At 33.6% G+C, this 19,039-nt stretch overlaps 1 protein-coding gene across 1 annotated transcript in view; it reads right to left on the bottom strand.

Annotated features, from left to right (window-relative positions):
* Positions 1–19,039, bottom strand: part of AHR (aryl hydrocarbon receptor) — a 46,646-nt gene that overhangs the window by 25,735 nt on the left and 1,872 nt on the right. The window contains exon 2 of the mRNA XM_003938677.4: positions 9,913–10,100. Within this exon, the coding sequence (XP_003938726.3) occupies positions 9,913–10,100 (188 nt within the window). The remainder of the gene's footprint in view (positions 1–9,912; positions 10,101–19,039) is intronic.

The raw sequence follows: 19,039 nt of genomic DNA, 5'->3' as shown, positions 1-19,039 counted from the left end.
TCACTGGAGGTTTCTACCAAAAACAAATACGCAAATATTTCTGCTGTTTTTGTGTTCAAGGTTAATCATTGGTAAATAATTTAAGTAAATACTGTGCAAAGATGAGTCTGAGAAGGGTGGACTTTCAACATCATTTTAAAAACACTGCTGTGCCTTTTTAGGAAACTCGTTTTATGTCATGACCTCTCAGCCTAAACTATGTAATTTCTAATGCTGCATGAAGTTTTTCTTCTATTTCTTGCTATCATGTCTACTACCTCTGTTAATATTACTAGAAACTCTATCAATTTATACTACTCATTTTCGTGTATATGTTGCTTGCCCTGATTAGAAAGAGAGCAATGGGTAAGAAAGTGACATGAGACACTTTGACAAGAGCTGCTTCCCACCATCTAAGTAACCTTAGTAATCATGTGATATTGGGCATACACTGTTAAAACTAGCACTTTTCACGTATTAGATCCTACTTAGTCTTCACAGTATTTTTACAAGACTGACATTGTTCTTTCAATATGTTAGGAAACTGAGACTTAGGGTGTTTGAGAAAATGTTCCCAGGGTCATAGAGATTAAAGGGGTAGAGCTTAGGCAAAAATTCAGGTAGCCAGAACTCAGGGTGTGAGCTATTATTAACCACTGTCCACTATGCTACACACCTTTGACCTTTAATTTCCTCACCTTTAAATGAGGACAATACTACCTCTTGAGACAAATTTTCGTGAGGATGAAAATAACATGTAGAATACCTGGTTAATGCCTGGAATCAATCACTGACAATCAAGGACAGAAGTAACAAAGTCTATGCTGAGTTTATACACCCTCAAACCATGAGGAGAAACTTATAATCAAAGTGCCCTGAGGGGGTAATTGAGTATTTTATCATCTTTAATTTGAGGGCAGTAATCAGTATTTAATAGAACTACTATAATGATTATATGACGTATTTGAAATTATGTCTGATCCTTGAACATAGGTTTGAACTATGCACGTCAACTTACATGACTCTGCAACTCCCAAGACGGCAAGACCAACCCCTCCTCAGCCTACTCAAGATGAAGACAGCAAGGATGAAGAGCTGTATGACGATCTATGTCACTTAATGAATAGTAAATATTCTTTGTCTTCCTTATGATTTTCTTAATAACATTTTCTTTTCTCTAGTCTACCTTGTAGTAAAAATACAGCATATGATACATACACAAAATACACATTAATTGGCTGTTTGTGTTATTATTGCATTAATCAAGGATAAACTATACTTTAAAACTATAAACAGTTACATAAATTATATGCATAATGACACTTTAAACGTTACACCACTGGAATTAAATTTACCACAGTCCACAGAAACAAAATGTAATATCTGAAAATAAATAAGATGGGAAGCATCTGCTATACCGTAATGGGCATTTGTTAAAATCTTCCCTGTCGGTGGGGATATTCTCATACTTTCCAAAGTGTGAGATTCAGACTCTGAACATACAGTAAAATGTTAAGATAGTAAACTACCAAAATATTTCACTATTTCCTCATTGAAAGACCTATGAAGCAGTCATATAATAAAAGTAAGAATTTAACAAATTATGAATTTAGAATGCAAATATATCACAGTAATATCAAATAGTCATACCGCAGATGACTCAAGTGTTATTCCCACACGCATTTAACCATATCCATGTTTCATAATATGGTACTTTCCTTCCTTATACATGTAAGTTCAGATTTCCAGTTCTCCCTAAAAGCAGATTTCTTCACATCACATGCTTTGAATTGGCCAAAAGAAAAAAAAAAAACCATGAGGGATACGGAATAGTGGTAAACTATATTTTATATTTGTTACCATAGTTTGCATTTAAACAGAAAGATGACATGATAAAAATCTTGCCAGGGAAAAGTATATCCCTTTTTCGTCCCTAATTGTTGCTATAAATTCAATTTATTTCATAATATTTACCATCCCCTTTACTACTTTGGCAGGGAAAATTCAATTCCATTCCCATATTGACATAAACATAAAGGACAGTAAAGCTATGACTTATAAAATTCAAGCAACCACATAAACTTTTATAAATTAGAAAGGGTTAAGTAATGCGGTATTTCTTTAATTTAAGAAAAACATTCCCAGTTTAGTTTAGTCTGTTATGATGGGTATTTCCAAATAATATATTAGTGTACACAAAAGGAGCTTCTTCTACATGCCTACTGGTAAAACATACATGTTTCACTCTAACACAGTATTTGCTTTTGTAAAAGAAATGTTCTTTTGAGGGAAGGAGGGAAACAACTAAAGAAGCCTATGTTATATTCTAAATTCCTGGGAAACAGAGATTAGGTCTACATAGTCCAGTACCTTCTAATGATATTGACAGACTACTGTTTTTCTGCCTACAAATTTCTAATAACCATGGTAGAATGAAAGAATACTCAGTTTTTTTAAAAATGTAAATGTTTGTTTATATATTTATGATTGTAGGCTGAGAAACTAGTGTAACTATCTTTTTAGCAAATATAGAAAACATCACTTTCCAGGTCAAAAAATCCTTAAAAGTTTGCCCTATCCCAACTCTCATGTGAAATCTGATTTCCAAAAATGTTTAACATTCTTCTAGTTATTCATTGATACACATTCAGTTTTATACAATTCCTCTATATGTCAAATCTCTGCATTAATAGAACCATCAAGAGCAGTTAATGGACCTTTTCAGTGGAGAATGAGTTGCATTCAGCTTTTCATATATACAAGAGTAGTATTCAAACTGCATTTTAAGTAACATAATGATACCAGTGATTCTTAAACTTTCAGACATTAGTATCACCTGGAAGGCTAAAAATACAATGCTTAGCCACACCTATAGAATTTCTGATTCAGTAGGTCTAGGATAGGGGTCTACAGTTTGCACAGCTAACAACTTCCCTGGTGATGCTGAGAACAAGGTGCCACTCTTGGAGAAACAGAGACTTAGAACCTCAGGATTTAGAAAATAACTCATGAGTGTTCTGGATTGAATTCCATCATACTTCTTAAAATTATCATTTCCATGCTGTTAATCAGTTATTATTGTGAATGTCTTCAGGAAATAATATAATTTTACACAAAATTGTTGTAATAACATAAAAACTGAAGCACCTAATTTAAGACTAAGACATAGCATAATAACACAAAATTCAACATGTATCCAATACAGCAAGTAGCATACAAGGCCCAAATTTTGTATCCTCACCAAAGCACAGAAAATTCTCCATTAAAACAAGTGAAATATCAGTATTCTGCAGGAAATAACTCTCATTTCCATAACAGTAGCAATGTTAATTATAAAATTTATTTCACAGAGCTCTCATTTTTAGGATTAATTCACTACAAACCTAATTAATCAGGGATAGCAAGCATCATTATCAAACTTGCTGAGATGATGAAGACCCTATGGAATGGTGAGGTTAAAGTCTATCGAAAAACACAAGATTTGTTAACTGAACCAGCATCCACATCTCCTGCCTGTCAGTGTTTTCATCACAAAACACAATCTCCCTCTACCATGCTCAGATAAAGAGATGAAATGTATCCCTAACACAGAAACTAGACATGATAAAAAATCCAACTGACAACAGAATGTTTGGAAAAAATGACAATTGTGTGGGAAAATTTCAGGCTAGAAAACACACGAAGAATTCAGGGTGGACAATTTGTTAAGGTTCTTTATGTCAACCAATTCCCTTAGACTGCTTGTCTCCCTCTTTTGTGTGTGTGGAAGACAGAGTCTCACTCCTGAAATTTAGTGGCCTGATCGCGGCTCACTGCATTCTTGACATCCTGGGCTCAAGAGATCTTCGCCCCTCAGCCTCATGAGTAACTGGGATACAGAACTGTGCCACCAAGCCGAGCTAATTTATTTTTTGTAGAGACGAGGTCTCACTACATTGTCCAGGCTGGTTTCAAACTCCTGGGTTCAAGCTGTCCTCCCACTCCCACTTCTCAAAATGCTGAGATTACAGGTTTTGAGACTACAAAATGCCCAACAGAATGCTAATACCTGAACAGCTTCTTGGCCTTTATGGACAAACAAGGAATGGAAATGACCTTCTCTAGTACAATTATTTTTCTGTATACACTTTCATTTCATTTCAGTTCACACTTTCATATACAGGTTTCCCTCTGGCCCTCTAATTTAAGAATTTAACACATCAAATGAAGGCATCTTAAGTCAACTCATTATCACCTTAGCATACTTTCATATTCCGCAGATTTCCCTTTTTTCCACCCCTGCTCATCCTTAAAACATCTTATCTTTTGGTACTTTTCCTCCTATTCTACAAGCTCTCCCCTGGAATATTTTATTCACTTTAATGGCTCAAAATGTTATTCCAGTGATACAATGACTCTAAAATCTAAATCTCCAGCCATGAGCAAATAAATGAATTCAAGTTACTCATTAAAATTCATTGATCAAAAAGTCAAAAAGCTGTTAGAGAGGGATTTTAAAATAATACATAAATATTACTAAAAATTTCTTCAGACTTTAACGTAATTAATATTATATGTGAATATATTTTCTAAAACACTATAACATGAAGGTGTACATTTCCATTAACCAGATCACAAAGTCTCACAAAATATCATAAGATTTAACTATAGAAATTTAAATGTCTGTATTTGAAAATTTTCTGAAAAAGAAAAATTGATGAAAATTGGTGAGTTTAATGTTAGCCCAATGGTAGTCTCCCTAAAAAGCAAAAAAACAAAAACAAAACAAAAAACTAAAGGTATAAATTCATGACTAACTAGACCTGTTGAGAGCCAAATAAACAAGAATTCTAGAGCCATGCAAGACTAGGTAATGATCAAACAGAAAGCCATTAAGTCAGTAAATTTAAAAGAGACAGGGAAGCAGGAAAATATAGAAATGAGGGAATGAGTTTAGATTGTTTGAATCTCAGGTATTTGTCACCGTGTTCTTCAAAATAGTTGTCAAAGCAAACAAAGGCAGCAAAAAAAAAAAAAAACCTACATAAAGTTCTATCATATTACATTTATTCATGTAATCTAATAAATCTTATACTGTTAATCAGGATATCTGAGGAAAAGAAAGATTAAATTCCTGAACCAAAGAGGTTACAATATTAAATCTGAGAGCCAGGATTTGTATATTCATTCAATAAGAATGCTCTACTATTCTTTGTATTTATTCATGTTTAAATCTGCAGGGGTTTTATTGTAGGAAGTCCATAAATTAAAATTTTAAAAGAATCCAGATTTATATAGTTTTAGCTATGAAAGTTATCATGAATATCATAATTAGAGTTTCACATTTGAATATGTGAATTAGGAAAACAATAATTAAATTACCATGTAAGATGGATAATGCCATGGGTAAAACAAGTAAGTTTCTCTGGTGATTTCAAATGCGCTAAACTGTTATGCAAACAAACCTACTTTGGATAGTCCTAGAATTAAGAAGTAACATTTGCTATAATACTGTGATACCGAAACTTTGGCAAATTACTTGACACACAGAAATTTTTTAATTATAGCAAAGCAGATGAAATTATAAAATTCTCATGAATAAAAATGCAGACATACAAATCTATTAGATTTTACAAAACATCAACACTTAAAAGTGCCTTACTATTTAATTCACTTTTACTGCTTGTTCAAGCTTGTTCTTTGCATATACACATGTATATATACTTGTTTTTCAAGAATAATGTTCTGGTCTAGAAAGATACCAAAACAACCAAAATTCAGAGAAATGCACAAGCTGAAGATGAATAAACACAAAAGTTCTCTTTCGAAAACCTAATGAACTGGGAATGAACTGTTAAAGCATCTGCAAAAGAAGACCAAGAACAGAGCACTTGTAATTTTTAATTTAAAATAAAGCAAAGAAAGATCCATGATAAACAATGGGGTCAAATAAATGTTAGATCATCACATAATATAACGATTATCCTCTCTTCCCACAGCATTTTTAGGCTTAATGAATATAAAATATTTTAAATAATTCTACATTTTATAAAACGGTGATTATTTTAAGCACGTACGATTCAAGTCTTAGATTTTCCCTAACATTACCTTATTTTAAAAATAACTAGAAGAATACTATTCTCTATGACAGTTGCAAATTCAAGACTTTGAAATTAGAAATTCAGAAATCTTAGCTCCATTTTGTCAGGCTTATTAGGTATTTGCATGTAAACCGAAAATGAAGAGCAGTCATTACCAAATTCTTAATTTTGGGGGTAGCTGTTTAAAACCAGAATACTTTGAACAAAATATTTACATAATAATGAGCATTTCAAAAAAAGAAAATCTCATTAAAAACTGTATTAAATATATGCTGAAGTTAAGAATAAAACATGCTGATAAGATTAGTCAACAAGCCCAGTGTACAGTGTTTAATAATTTTAAGAGACATAGGAGGAAACAATCCTTTCTCTTCACATTAACCAATTTCAAAGGCTAGGTTGTAACCACCCAAATCCTAGTCTCTATTAATAAACTACTATTGATTGTAATCAATAAGTTATTTAAATTTCTTAAATGCTCTCCATCTCAGCGATAATATATTTAAATGTAATATTAAATCATGTCAAGGAAACTGTTTTGAACTTCATAAAAACTGAAAAATTACTAAGCCTTGTTCAAGTATTTAAAGTTTATTTCAAAATGTATTAATTTATTAGAAATGGATAAACATTAATGTACTACTTAAAACTTCAGTGTTGCTTTTCAGACAGCAGCAGCAGTATAGTCATGGTTCCAAACTTTAAGAAGATCCATCCAGGTTGGATTATTTAAACTTGCAATAAATAGATGTATTTTCTTGGAAAAATATCTATTGTTACAGTAAAACTTGAGTTTCCTTTCTAACAAGATTGTATGATTACTCGTTTATATTGTTCTTTCCGCAGGAATTTACACACCCCCTGTTTGCATCCTGTTATTCACTTTGAGCTTCCCTTCGCTTCGCTATACTGTTTCCCTAATAGTGGGAGAGTGGATCTAACAGCACACAAAACTACTAATCATTGTTAGCACATTCCAAGCCTCTCCATCTGCATTTACCATTTATTCAGGTCATAAGAGTAACTCTTATAATTTCAATCTCTGTGTGCTCTGAAATGGTGCATTGCCTTTCTAGATCACCAGTAGTCTGGAGGAAATTTGGGGATTAAAAAAAAGAACAGATTATTTTAATTTTCCTTCTAACTCTATGTTTCTGTATCAAACAAACTAAGAATTGCTTAGGCTGAATGTACACTACTAAAACCCAAGCAAAGATATTTATAGACTTCTTTAAATTTTGTGTGTTTGTATTTGTCATCCTGAAGGCAAAGAAAAAAAATTAACTCGTTCAGGGCATAATCAAGGCTAGGCTAAATCACTGCCTCAGACTCTGTAACATCCGTGTTAAAATACGGATTCTTGGGTTTTACATAGAACTTACTTATACCAGCAGGTGCATGCATTATAATATGCATTTTAAAAAGCTTTCTAGTAATTCTTATGCACATTGCTGCTTGAAAAAGACCTAACATTAAAGATAAGATAGTTGATAAGGGAATCATGCAAATAGGTGGTAAGATCCCACTGTCGAATACACTGAGCCAGAATAAAAACAGACAAACTCATTAATGAAGAGCTGAGAAAACGGTTTTTAATAATTCTATGATGAATCCTGTGTTAAACTATGACGTTCTTTATCTTTACGTGAGGCACTGAGTAACAGGACACCTATCTAATCAAGTATATGTGTCTGTGTGTATATATACATGAACACACACACATAACGTACACATTAAATATATATTTGTTTATATATATGTGTGTATGCTTCATACATACATATGTATGTATCTGCCTAGGTGTACACACACACACACACACACACACACACACACACACAACTAAACAGAGGAAAAACCAACACTTTTTTTTTAACATATATAATTTGATTCCCCATTATAAAGAGCAGAAAACGGAAAGGTAAAATTACTCAAGTCAATAAACCTTTATCAGAGTCAAGGAATAATGCCTCCCGTGCTTCTCGACTCCAGACTCTCTAAGGATGGCAACCACGTCTTACACATCACAGAATCTGCCACCACATGGTCAAGCACTGAGCACAGCATGTGAGTAAATGCTAGGGATCAGGACAATATTCTGTGAAGCTGGGAGGAGGCCTGAAGTTACAATCTATGTAGCGGCTCCTAAACTTTAACATGCATCTAGCCCCACTACCAAGAATCCCACCACCAAGGATCCCACCACCAAGGGTCCCACCACCTTAGATAGCATAGGTCTAGGTTTGGGCCCAATAATTAGCATTTCTAGCAAGTTCCCAGGTGATGCTGATGCTGCCTGTCTGGGTACTACATTTTTAAGAACCACAGGTCTAGGAAAAAATCCTCAGTGCTTTGCTATGTAACAGTTCCCAGAAGAAAATAAGTAATTATTTGGTCAGAAAAAACAATATAAGGAATCTAGAAACGTGAATTCTAGTTTCAACTAAGTCGGCAAAATGACTACAGCTAATAAACACATACTCACAGACACATCACTGAATACTCCTTAACTCCTCTCCCAAGATAAAGGGCTTGGTATAGATGCAACTGAAAATTCAAATACTTTTTGTACAGGTCAGAGAAAATTTGTTTACTATGAAACTTGGAAATACATAACCTTTCCTGAAATCACTATCCTCAAATCTGTATACTGCCCAGAACACAACTGTTAAAATAAATAGCTTTTGTCCAAAAGAAAGAACACAGAGACAGGCAAGCAAGCAAGCAAATAAATAAAAAGATGCTGAGACTAAACAAATCGCATTATGTAAACATAAATCTAAAGGGAAATTAACTGTTGCAATATTCTAAACACAAATTACCAATTCGAGTATCTATAAACGTGTTGTCTAGGCACTTCCTAATGACCTAGAATGGCAGGATCAGCACCATCTTGGAGCTCGTTAAACATGCAAAATCTAGGGCCACATCTAAAGCTACTGAACAAGAATCTGCATCTTAACAAGATTCCTATGTGATTTGTAAACACATTAAAGTATGAGAAGCACTGACTGACACTGGCCACTGAGATTTTATCATTAACTTGCTACAATTAGTAAAATTATATGACATTTTTAAAAGACCATTTCCTTAAAAATTCGATTTCTGCCTTATCACAGGTAAAAATCAAAAAATGATTTTACATGAGACAACAAACTGAAACATTATTTGCAAACAAAAACTTCTATTGTGATTTAAAGGTAACAAGTATTATCCAGCCACCTAGCTCAAAACCTTAACTTTTACTGCTGAGGAAACTGAGGTATGAGGATGCTACCTGGTTTGGTTAAAGCCAAATAGTTTTCAGTGACACAATAGAGAATAAAATCCAATTCTATTGATGTTTGTAAGTAAATGTTCTTTCTAGTGAAAAAAAAAAAGTTTTAATTATATTTCTTGCTGTCAGTATACAAGTAATGTAAAAGATTAGAAACACGTAAGTTTGGAGGGATAAAATGACATGTCTATGAAAACACAGAAAATCCAGCAAGATAGTGTTTTATCCTTTCCTTTTTTTTTTTTTTCTTAAAAAGAGACTTTTAAAACTTGAAGTAGAAGGGAAACTGGAATTGGACATAATCAATTTGAGCATAACTTCTGAATAGATGATTTTCAAAGAATGATACCATGCATCATTTCAGCGGCTGCATCTGTTTGATGAATAAAACTGGAAAATTGGTTTTAAGACTTATATATCTGGCTTTGCCACTGAAGTTTTGCTATACAACAATAAACAAAATGTTTTCAAATATGGCTAATTTTTATAGTTATTAACACAAACAGCCATATTTAATAGCTTTTTTTAAAAAAAAAAAATACGTGATTGCAGACAAATTAAACCCTTCTGTCTTACCATCAAAGAAGCTCTTGGCTCTCAGGTAACTGACACTGAGCCTAAGAACTGAAAGTTTGTCCAGCTTATTAATAACATCTTGTGGGAAAGGCAGCAGGCTAGCCAAACGGTCCAACTCCGTATTAAGTCGGTCTCTATGCCGCTTGGAAGGATTTGACTTGATTCCTTCAGCCGGGATTGGCTTTACTCTGAAAAACAAATAAAATACCATAAAAATCCTTTAAAAAGCAAAAATTTTTATTGCATTATAACATATCTTCAAATATTTCTCTAATACAACAAACTTGTAAAGTCTATTTCAAGTTTACATAAGTGTTTCTTAAATCTTCCTTTCACATCTTAATTAAGAAAAAGAAGGAAAGGGGATAAATTTTTCCTATTAGTTCATTAAAAAGCTTATGAACTCATTAGAGGAAAATGTTTACTTATAATTAATGCATTTGTAGTATAGTGATTCCCAATTAACAGATCTATTGGGAATTTTTTTTTTCCCCTCTCTAATGTATTAGCCATTGTTAGGTGGAAAAAAGAGAGAAATCTGTGATAAATTATATGAAAATCATACTTCCTTTTCTATCTTCCACAGGAGGCCTCTCAGCATCATTGATGCTGTCAAGAAAGACAATCCTAAATAAAGTATTTATCTTCATATCACCAGCTTCCTGTATTTATTTACTTTCATCTCATTAGAGATAATGTCCCAAAGCCCCTCTGCCACCTGCAGATGGTCCTCCAGCCATCTAATGTGGTCCTCAAATATTAAAAAAAGAATAAATTTGACTTTTGTTATATTTCTTGTTGACAAATATTAGAAGCTGTGATTACTGACAACTTTTGCTTTTACATGTAGGCAGTAATTCTACTTATTCATAGAATATTCAAATATTCATAGAATAAGTAGAGTATTCAAATATTCATAGAATAAGTAGGTTATTCAAATATTCATAAGTAGAATTATTGCCTACATGTAAAAGCAAAAGTTGTCAGTAATGACAACTTCTATTATTTGTCAACAAGTAATATAAATACATGTAAAAGCTTTCATAGTTTGTGTCTCAGAAAGTTCAATGAAACCCTAAACAATTCAGCATGATTTTCACCTGAGTAAAAAGATACTTACAGGTTAAAGAATATGATTTCAGAAGTGAAAAGCTGAACAACTTCACACAAAGCCCCTGGCCAGGATTTCATAGCAGACACTCATCACTTAAAGTGAATTTAAGGATCATAGATACTCATGCTGAATTGGAAAACCAAAGTAATTTATACCCTATACCGCTATACCTTCCTATTAGCCAGAAAAGTAATTATCCAGCATTTTCTTACAACAAAGACATTTTTGACACTTCTAATGGAATTATATCAGCTTTGGTAAAGTAGACATTGGTCTGGGCATACAGCTATTAATATGACCCAATCAAAACATTTCTAGATAATTTCTTTTCAATGATGTATGTGGACAAGTAATACTGGATGCAGAAAGATGATGAAAAGTAAGTATTTCTACAAAAAACAGGTAATACATTGGCAAAATGGTATGTGTGTGTGTGTGTGTGTTTGTATTAACAGATACCTTCTCCAAATTGTTTGTACAACTGTGAATATAACAGAAATTGGTGATGGTTCCCCTAGCTATTTTCCTCTAATTGTATTGCATTTATAAACAAACTTCAAGTCACACCTAATTATTATATTTCTCCACTTAACCAACAAATTTAAAACTTTACCTTTAATGCCTGTCTACTTCATTGTGTAATTCTCTACTGCTTAATTAATAACTTCTTAATAAGTATTTATTTCTACCCGACACATACTGGACAGCCCAGGAAAACACTTTTCACCTAAATGTTCAAAAAGTGTCATGAGAGCTAAGCAGAAGCAGCAACTACTTGAAAAAATATTTTACAGAAAAAGTAGTATCTGAGATGGATCTTGAGCGAGGGACAGTATTTCATGAGGAGGTTTAACTAAGGACTGGTGAACTGTGAGAATTCCACCATCTGAAGGAAGAAGCACAGGGTGAAAGAGAGAGAAGACAGATGGTTAAGGCCACGTTCTTTCAACAAATATTGAATACCTATCAAGTGCCCAGCACAGAATACTTACAGGTGAACAAAATATACTAAAGTTCCTGTTGTTATGGAGCTTGCATCCTAGGTGGAAGATGCAGAAATAAACAAATAAACATATAGCTTTCAGGACTGGTGAGTGCTAAGAAGAAAAAGCAAGGTAAGAAACTAAGGGGTGACGGAGATGATGCTGGTTTGGATAGCCTGGGAAGGTCTCTCTGATGTGATGTTTCAGCACAGACATAAGTAAAATGAAGTGAGCCATGTGGGTGTCTGATGAAAAAATGTTCAAGATAGAGGAGATAGCAAAGTGATGGTAGAAAATCAGACTTGGGCATCTGGGAGTCATCTTAAGTGTTGAACTGGGATTTACAAGATCAGCCTTGTGTTTTACCAACCTGACTCTAGTGATAGAGAATACAGAAAGCAGGGCAGGGTTTGCTGAAGTTAGGATTCTGGGCCACCAGGAACTTCTTTCTAAAACATAAATCTCACTAAGTCATTCCTCTGATGAAAATCCTTCGGTAGCTCTGCACTGTGTTCCTTAGTGTCGCACACAAAATCCTTCATGATCTTTAGCTTCTATCTACCCCTCTGGCTTCATTTCTTCTAGCCAAAGCCGTTTTTGTCTATTCTACCCCAGAGCTAAGAAATCAGCTACAGTTACAAAATGTGCTTTGGTGCTTTCATACAACGGCCTTGTTATGTCCCACCCGCTTCAAGTCCCGCTCGAGTAGATCCCTTTCGTGAAATCCTTCCTGACTTGCCTCACAATGGATTAGCTACTATGCCCCATTCGGCTTCTTATACAAATGTCTTATACAACCATTCCATTAAGTAATATTCCATACAAACAACTTCAAATAAATAGAAAATGTGTATACAGCCCAGTCCTGCACTCTTGGTAGCTTTCCAGTAATGATTATGAAACACTGGAGGGAAGACAGTAACACAAACACTGAAGCAAGGAAAGCTGCTATCACATGGGGAGAAATAATAATAACGTGAACGTATCCCTTCATGTGCTACTGCTCCCCCTTTTGTGCTGGCTCTTTGCAATATTCAGCCTCACACTAGACTTTGACACTTGTTTTTAATCATGTAAAACTGTCTATATTTCTACTGTATTACTGTGTATCTTACAAAATAATATGAGAGCAAATTCCTATTTTCAAGTAACCTAATTGCTTACATCTGTTTGCCTGCCACCCTTATTTCAATGAAAACGTAATCATTATCGTATCCTTAAAGCCCAGCATACTACTTGACACAGAATGGACTCTCAATCAATGTTTGCTGACCAAAAGTGCCAAGAAAACAAATGATCACAACCTGACCAAAGGCAGTAATAGTGAGATAAAGCAAGGACTGGCTTGAAGAGAGATTTAAGCCAGACCCAAATGTTCACTTAACTAAACTAATGTGGCACAGAAAGCAAGGAAGAGGAAAACATTGAGTGAGGAGAGGTTGCAAATGGTTCTGCAATTTGTAGCTTGGAAAAAAAATTTCCAATGAGAGTTACACCAAACAAGAAGAAAAGTTGCTTGAGGACAGAACTCAGTAATACTAACATTTAGGTATAGGGCTGTGGAAGAGGCACAGACACAGAGGACAAATGATAAAACAGACAGAAAAAAAACAGGGTAGAATATTTTGGAGGTCACAGAAGACAGTCAAATACACAGAGAAATTAAGGCCAGGGCTGAGAAGTACCCACTGGACTCAACAATTCGGAAGTTTATAAAATGTCAGATTGTTGAAGCTAACAAAGGTAATGCATTTGACCCACTTTTTCACTGATTTTGTGAGAAATGTACAAAATTATTTTGTGAAAATATTTAATATCTATCCATACATCTTGAATATACACAGAACGATTACAAATAGAGGGTAATCTTACATTAACTACACTTGACTTGGATTATGCTGTTTTTACTTTTATATTGTCTTCGAATTTCTACCAAAGAACACTGCTAACCGTTATTTAAGAAAAAGGCTATTTGAAATATAAATAAACATCCCTGTAAGATTGGATTTGGGTGCTCCAGAGTTCAAATATCTCCTGAAATAGAACATATGATGTTGGTCAGGCAAAGGAGCAACACCTTATTTTTTGAAACCTTCACTTCAAAAATCTTGTCCCAATCTGTGATCAAAATTATTACGAAACCAAGACTCTAGCTGACTGCATGCCATCCTTCTGTTTAGAAGCCCTGCAAGCTTTAGCTGCTGGTGGTACAGGCCCAAGAGTACACTCAACGTCAGCTTTAATCTTATCTTGAAAGCTCTTTTAATATCTCCATCAAAAATGTCTATAAGGTTCATCATTTGTAGCCAGTGTTTGAAACAAAGCTGAAAAAACTGACAACCTAGTTTAATCATAAATATAACTGTGTTTTATATAACATTTATCATAAAACCTCAAAATGACATGCAAAGATATGGTTTCAGTAATCCCATGAGATTAAAGTGACATTTTGTAACAAGAGATTACCTCTCACAGTACTGAGTTTGCTCTATCGGATTTTTTCTCGGGGTGATTTAATCTATTCTTACTGCTTCAGTCTACTTACCCATAACTTGTTTATCCTTATTTCCAGTCCTGTACTTAAGTGCCCTCTCATTCACATTCCCCAGAAGTTGGGCACTCCCTTCTCAGCACTGACTATGGTGCTATTCTCCATCCAACAGCCAGGGAATTTGAAGTATTCCTCAATAAAATCTCCCTAACATACTACGATACCTACACCCAAAAAAGCCCAACTCTCAACCCCATTCATTCTTCATTTCCTGCCCCACAGCTTCAATGCATACATATTTATCTCTGAATATAAATTTCAAATATTTACAATCATAAACTATGTGCTTTGTAACATCACAGAGGTGACACATAGCACAAATAGATCCCAACTTCATTGTCAGGCTGAATATGGCTAGATATTTTATTTCCCTATATGACTCAAAAACATCTAAAAAACTTCTGAGAATTTTGGCTGGAAGCCACATGTAATGAGTCAGAAGTCTTCTGCCACCCTCCTGCTCCTTCCCTATAACTGTGATGAATTCTTCCCTTTCCCTTTTGTTTGCTATACCTAAGGAGAGATGACAAGATGTAAACAACACAAGACATCAGCAAAGAAAATAAGGAAAATGAAATATGGCCTAGAAACCGCCATCATTTCCATAATCCTGAAAAACTCATTGTTTCCCCTTCCCTCTTCTTCTATGCAAATACACATGTTTCTAAAATTCCCTTTGAACCCACATAAAATCTATCTGCCTTATCAGAATCACTAAAACATTACCAAAAAATTTTAAATGGTAGTTAACTGTTAAATTAGTACATCTCAAATATGTACTATCAGCATGGTATTGTACTGGGAAGCTCTGGTAGCTTCAAAGACAAATGATAGTGCTATCTTTAAAGACATTCTTTTTCCTACTAGGAGGAAATATATTTCATAACATGGCAAAATCAAGCATAATGTATTGCTCAGTAACACAGGTGCTATGAAAGAGGTGATGAAGATGTGGCATCTAAATCAGGTATTAAATACATGCAAGACACCTCTATTTCCACGATGGTAGAATACCTAGCTTTCCGCAACTACTTTTCTCTTCCAGAAAAATCACACCAAACAAGAAAAGCGAGAGCCAGACGCACACACTCTGTCTCCAAAAACCTGACAGATAGCTAAACTCAGATGCAAATAAACATGAAGATGGAAAACAGGTAGAAAAGAAATCAATAATAGCACAGAACAGGAAGGAAAATGTAATCACAGTATACCACTTAGCTAAACAGTAAACAATATACAGTCAAAAATAATACAACACTAAAGTATATATAATCCGAAATTGTGATAAAATACAGAGGGAGGATGGAGGAAGGTGAAAAAGGTTAAGGAGAGACACACAGCACTAAAATCCCTAACTACCACAGTAAGACATCAAAAGATAGGGCCTAACATGCTATACTTAAGACGCACCACATATATACAGTAACTGACTTTTTAAATCTGCCAGTATTATTTAATAGAAATACATTTTAAAACAATATTTCAATAGAAAGAAGTAAAAAGAAATAAAAGACTGAAAAATATACGACAAAACAAACGAATATGTAAATGACACCCTAAGTGGAAAATCTGCAAGTACTTCTCTTATACGCAACCACGATCCCAACATATAACTTTAATTACCAACCACACTTTTTTTTTTTTGCCTATGAAATTGACAATAATATTTTTAAGCAAAACTGCAATGATATAGTCACATCCCCAGACTGATGTTGGGAATGTAATTAGCAAAATTTTCTTCATTTGACACTATCTCTTGGAGTGTAACCCTTGGCTCAATCTTAAAATAATACATACTTTTCTATCTCCAGATTCCCTTACAGGAATTTTTTCTAAGAAAATTAATTTGCATAAAAATTTACATGTCCCAAGGGTATTATCTGAAACACTAGTTAAAATATTAAATGGTTGGGAATAAAATTTCCTCCCAAAAGGAAAACAGTTAAATAAATCATAGAGTATTAGCACAACAGAGTATTATGCAGCCATTAAAAACAATGTTTTCAAGAGGAAGGAAGGTAAGTAGTAAATCAACAAGAGAGGAGGAAAGACTCTAAGAGGAAAGAACATAAAACAGAAGTATGAAGATGAGCAAGTACAAATCATGTATGGGAAATGATAAGAATTTATTTCAGCCATAACACTATTTGAGAAGAAACAGTGGACAATAGAAAAGCCCTAGGATATGGTTGCACTGTATTCATCTCCCAACCTATTCACCTGGACAGTACTGTGAAGTCAGTAAGAACATAAGCTTTGAAGTCACCAGATCTAAGGTCCAATATCCATCACTTTTTCATTACCTGAACAACTTTGAATTTGAACCTCAGCTCCCTATCTATAAACTTAAATAATACTGTCTTTCTTTAGTACTATTATAAAAATGAAGAAAATGATATAAAGAACTATGCATACTGGTCTCAGAATAAGTGCTAATAAACAGTTGTTTTTTGTTATATTAAACCACTAGCAAAATATCTATTTTAAAAGAAGTGTGGAAGTAGAAAGGTACTCCTGTAAAAGATTTGTATGGCATTTACTTCCAAGTAACTGTTTTAATTAACTACATGAGTAAGCATGTACTATGTAAATTTATTCACCAGTGAGGTAGTACATTTCAGCTGTAGCCGTAATTGAGAACATAATCGTATACTGCCTCTTGCTGTTTCATGGGAGAATTGATTGTTCTGTGATAATGTAAGCTAAAATTATTCAAAGAATTGAATTTATGTTTCTGTTTCATTTATATCTTTAGCAGTCTTCACAGTTTATAATTTTTTTTTTTCTGTTAGTTTTAGCTGTGAGAGTAGCAGTATAGGTGCTGACGGTCCTGCTTTATTGGTCAAGAAATTTCCCAGATAGTGAAGAACTAGACCTCATTTTTTTTAGTTTAGATTCAGTGCTTTCAATTTATACCTGTTTTCTCTTTTTGCCATTTAATGTTACCTATAACTAAACACTTTCACTTACTTCATTTCATAGTTCCAATGAGCAGGTGTCCATAACTACTATGTACATGCTACCTAAATCAAGCTATTTGAAAGAAAAGTGATGATGGAGAAATAACTGTGTAAATGAAAAGATATTTTAGACGCCATTTTTAAAATGGCATCATACATTTATATGAAACATTTAATGAGTATTATGTAAGTAACAAAATTTAGTATTATATATATGAAATTCATGACATTAAAAAATAGCAATATAGACAATGCTTTTATATATTATTATTAACATGTTAATAAATGTAAAAGCTTTTATTGGTATGCATTTTAAAGAAGGATCAGCTAAGCACAGAAGTTACTTCCAGTTCTGACACTTCATGATGGGTGGCTTAATCACCACTGCTGCTGGTATCATTTTAAAGTGCAGATGCCCTTTATTCAACACCTATTATTTGCCAACATTCAGCGCTAACTTGCTACACATAGATAAGCTGAAATCCATTACAACTTTGTCTTTATCAGTAAAATCTTAAAAATACAAAACTATGTCCAAAGTTATCACTAGGGAAAAACATTCTGTTTAGTTCTATAATGATCTTTTTGACTATCTTCATGAGACAAAATAACTAAACAAACACTTTCATTTCCAAAGAGAATAAAATAAACACAGGATTTGTTCTCTTTTTCTGAGTAGTGTTACTAAGTATGGGGCAACAGTCTAAGGAAAGTTATCGTAGATCCTATAATGAAACTTATCTTTGATATTTTCTTCTTGAGATAGGACATGAATTGGTTGTAAAGCTGCTTCAGTGCCTTTAATTTCCCAACTTTTATTGCTCCAAAAAGAAAGGAAACATTTACTGAGAGTCTACTATGTTCAAGATATTTCAGTGGAATTAAATTGAACATATTTAAAATGTATTTCCTACTAATAATTTTCAATGTGAGACTCGCCACTAGGGGGAGTTAATTTTTCTTAATAAATTCAATTCAAGATTGAAGGAGCTTCAGGTTACAAGTGTCACCTACTTTACTCCAAAATTTTGCTGAACATATATATTTCATAAAGTTAATATTTACATGGCTGTCTTTTTAAACAATCCTATATTATGCTACAGTATATTTTATCTGTAAATAAAAGAAAGTGGCTCTCATTAAGAGGTGGAGGTTTAGTAGGTCTGGATAGCATTTTCAGCTCAAAACAACATCTATTTTCCCCAATGTTGGCATATTTGGGGCCTAATTAGGCCACAAACTGGTAATTTAATTTTAATACTAATACTAAATTTAATATCAGGTTTAATGACTTCATTCCTAAAATAAACTTTGATTAACTGCATTATAAAATTAACCATTTTTCATTCAGGTAAATATAATTTATATAAACACTTTCACTTGACAATGAAAACGCCAAAACAAGCTGGTGATATTTAAGGCATCTGTATGATGAGAAGCAATGTACAGTGCTCAGCAGAGATCAGATAAACATCTACGCTAACAAAATAAAACCTGGGTGAATGAGGAAAACACTTTT

Source organism: Saimiri boliviensis, chromosome 10 (assembly GCF_048565385.1).
Source record: "Saimiri boliviensis isolate mSaiBol1 chromosome 10, mSaiBol1.pri, whole genome shotgun sequence".
NCBI lineage: Eukaryota > Metazoa > Chordata > Mammalia > Primates > Cebidae > Saimiri > Saimiri boliviensis.
Note: the sequence above shows the minus strand (reverse complement) of the source record. Positions and strands in the feature narration are given on the sequence as shown.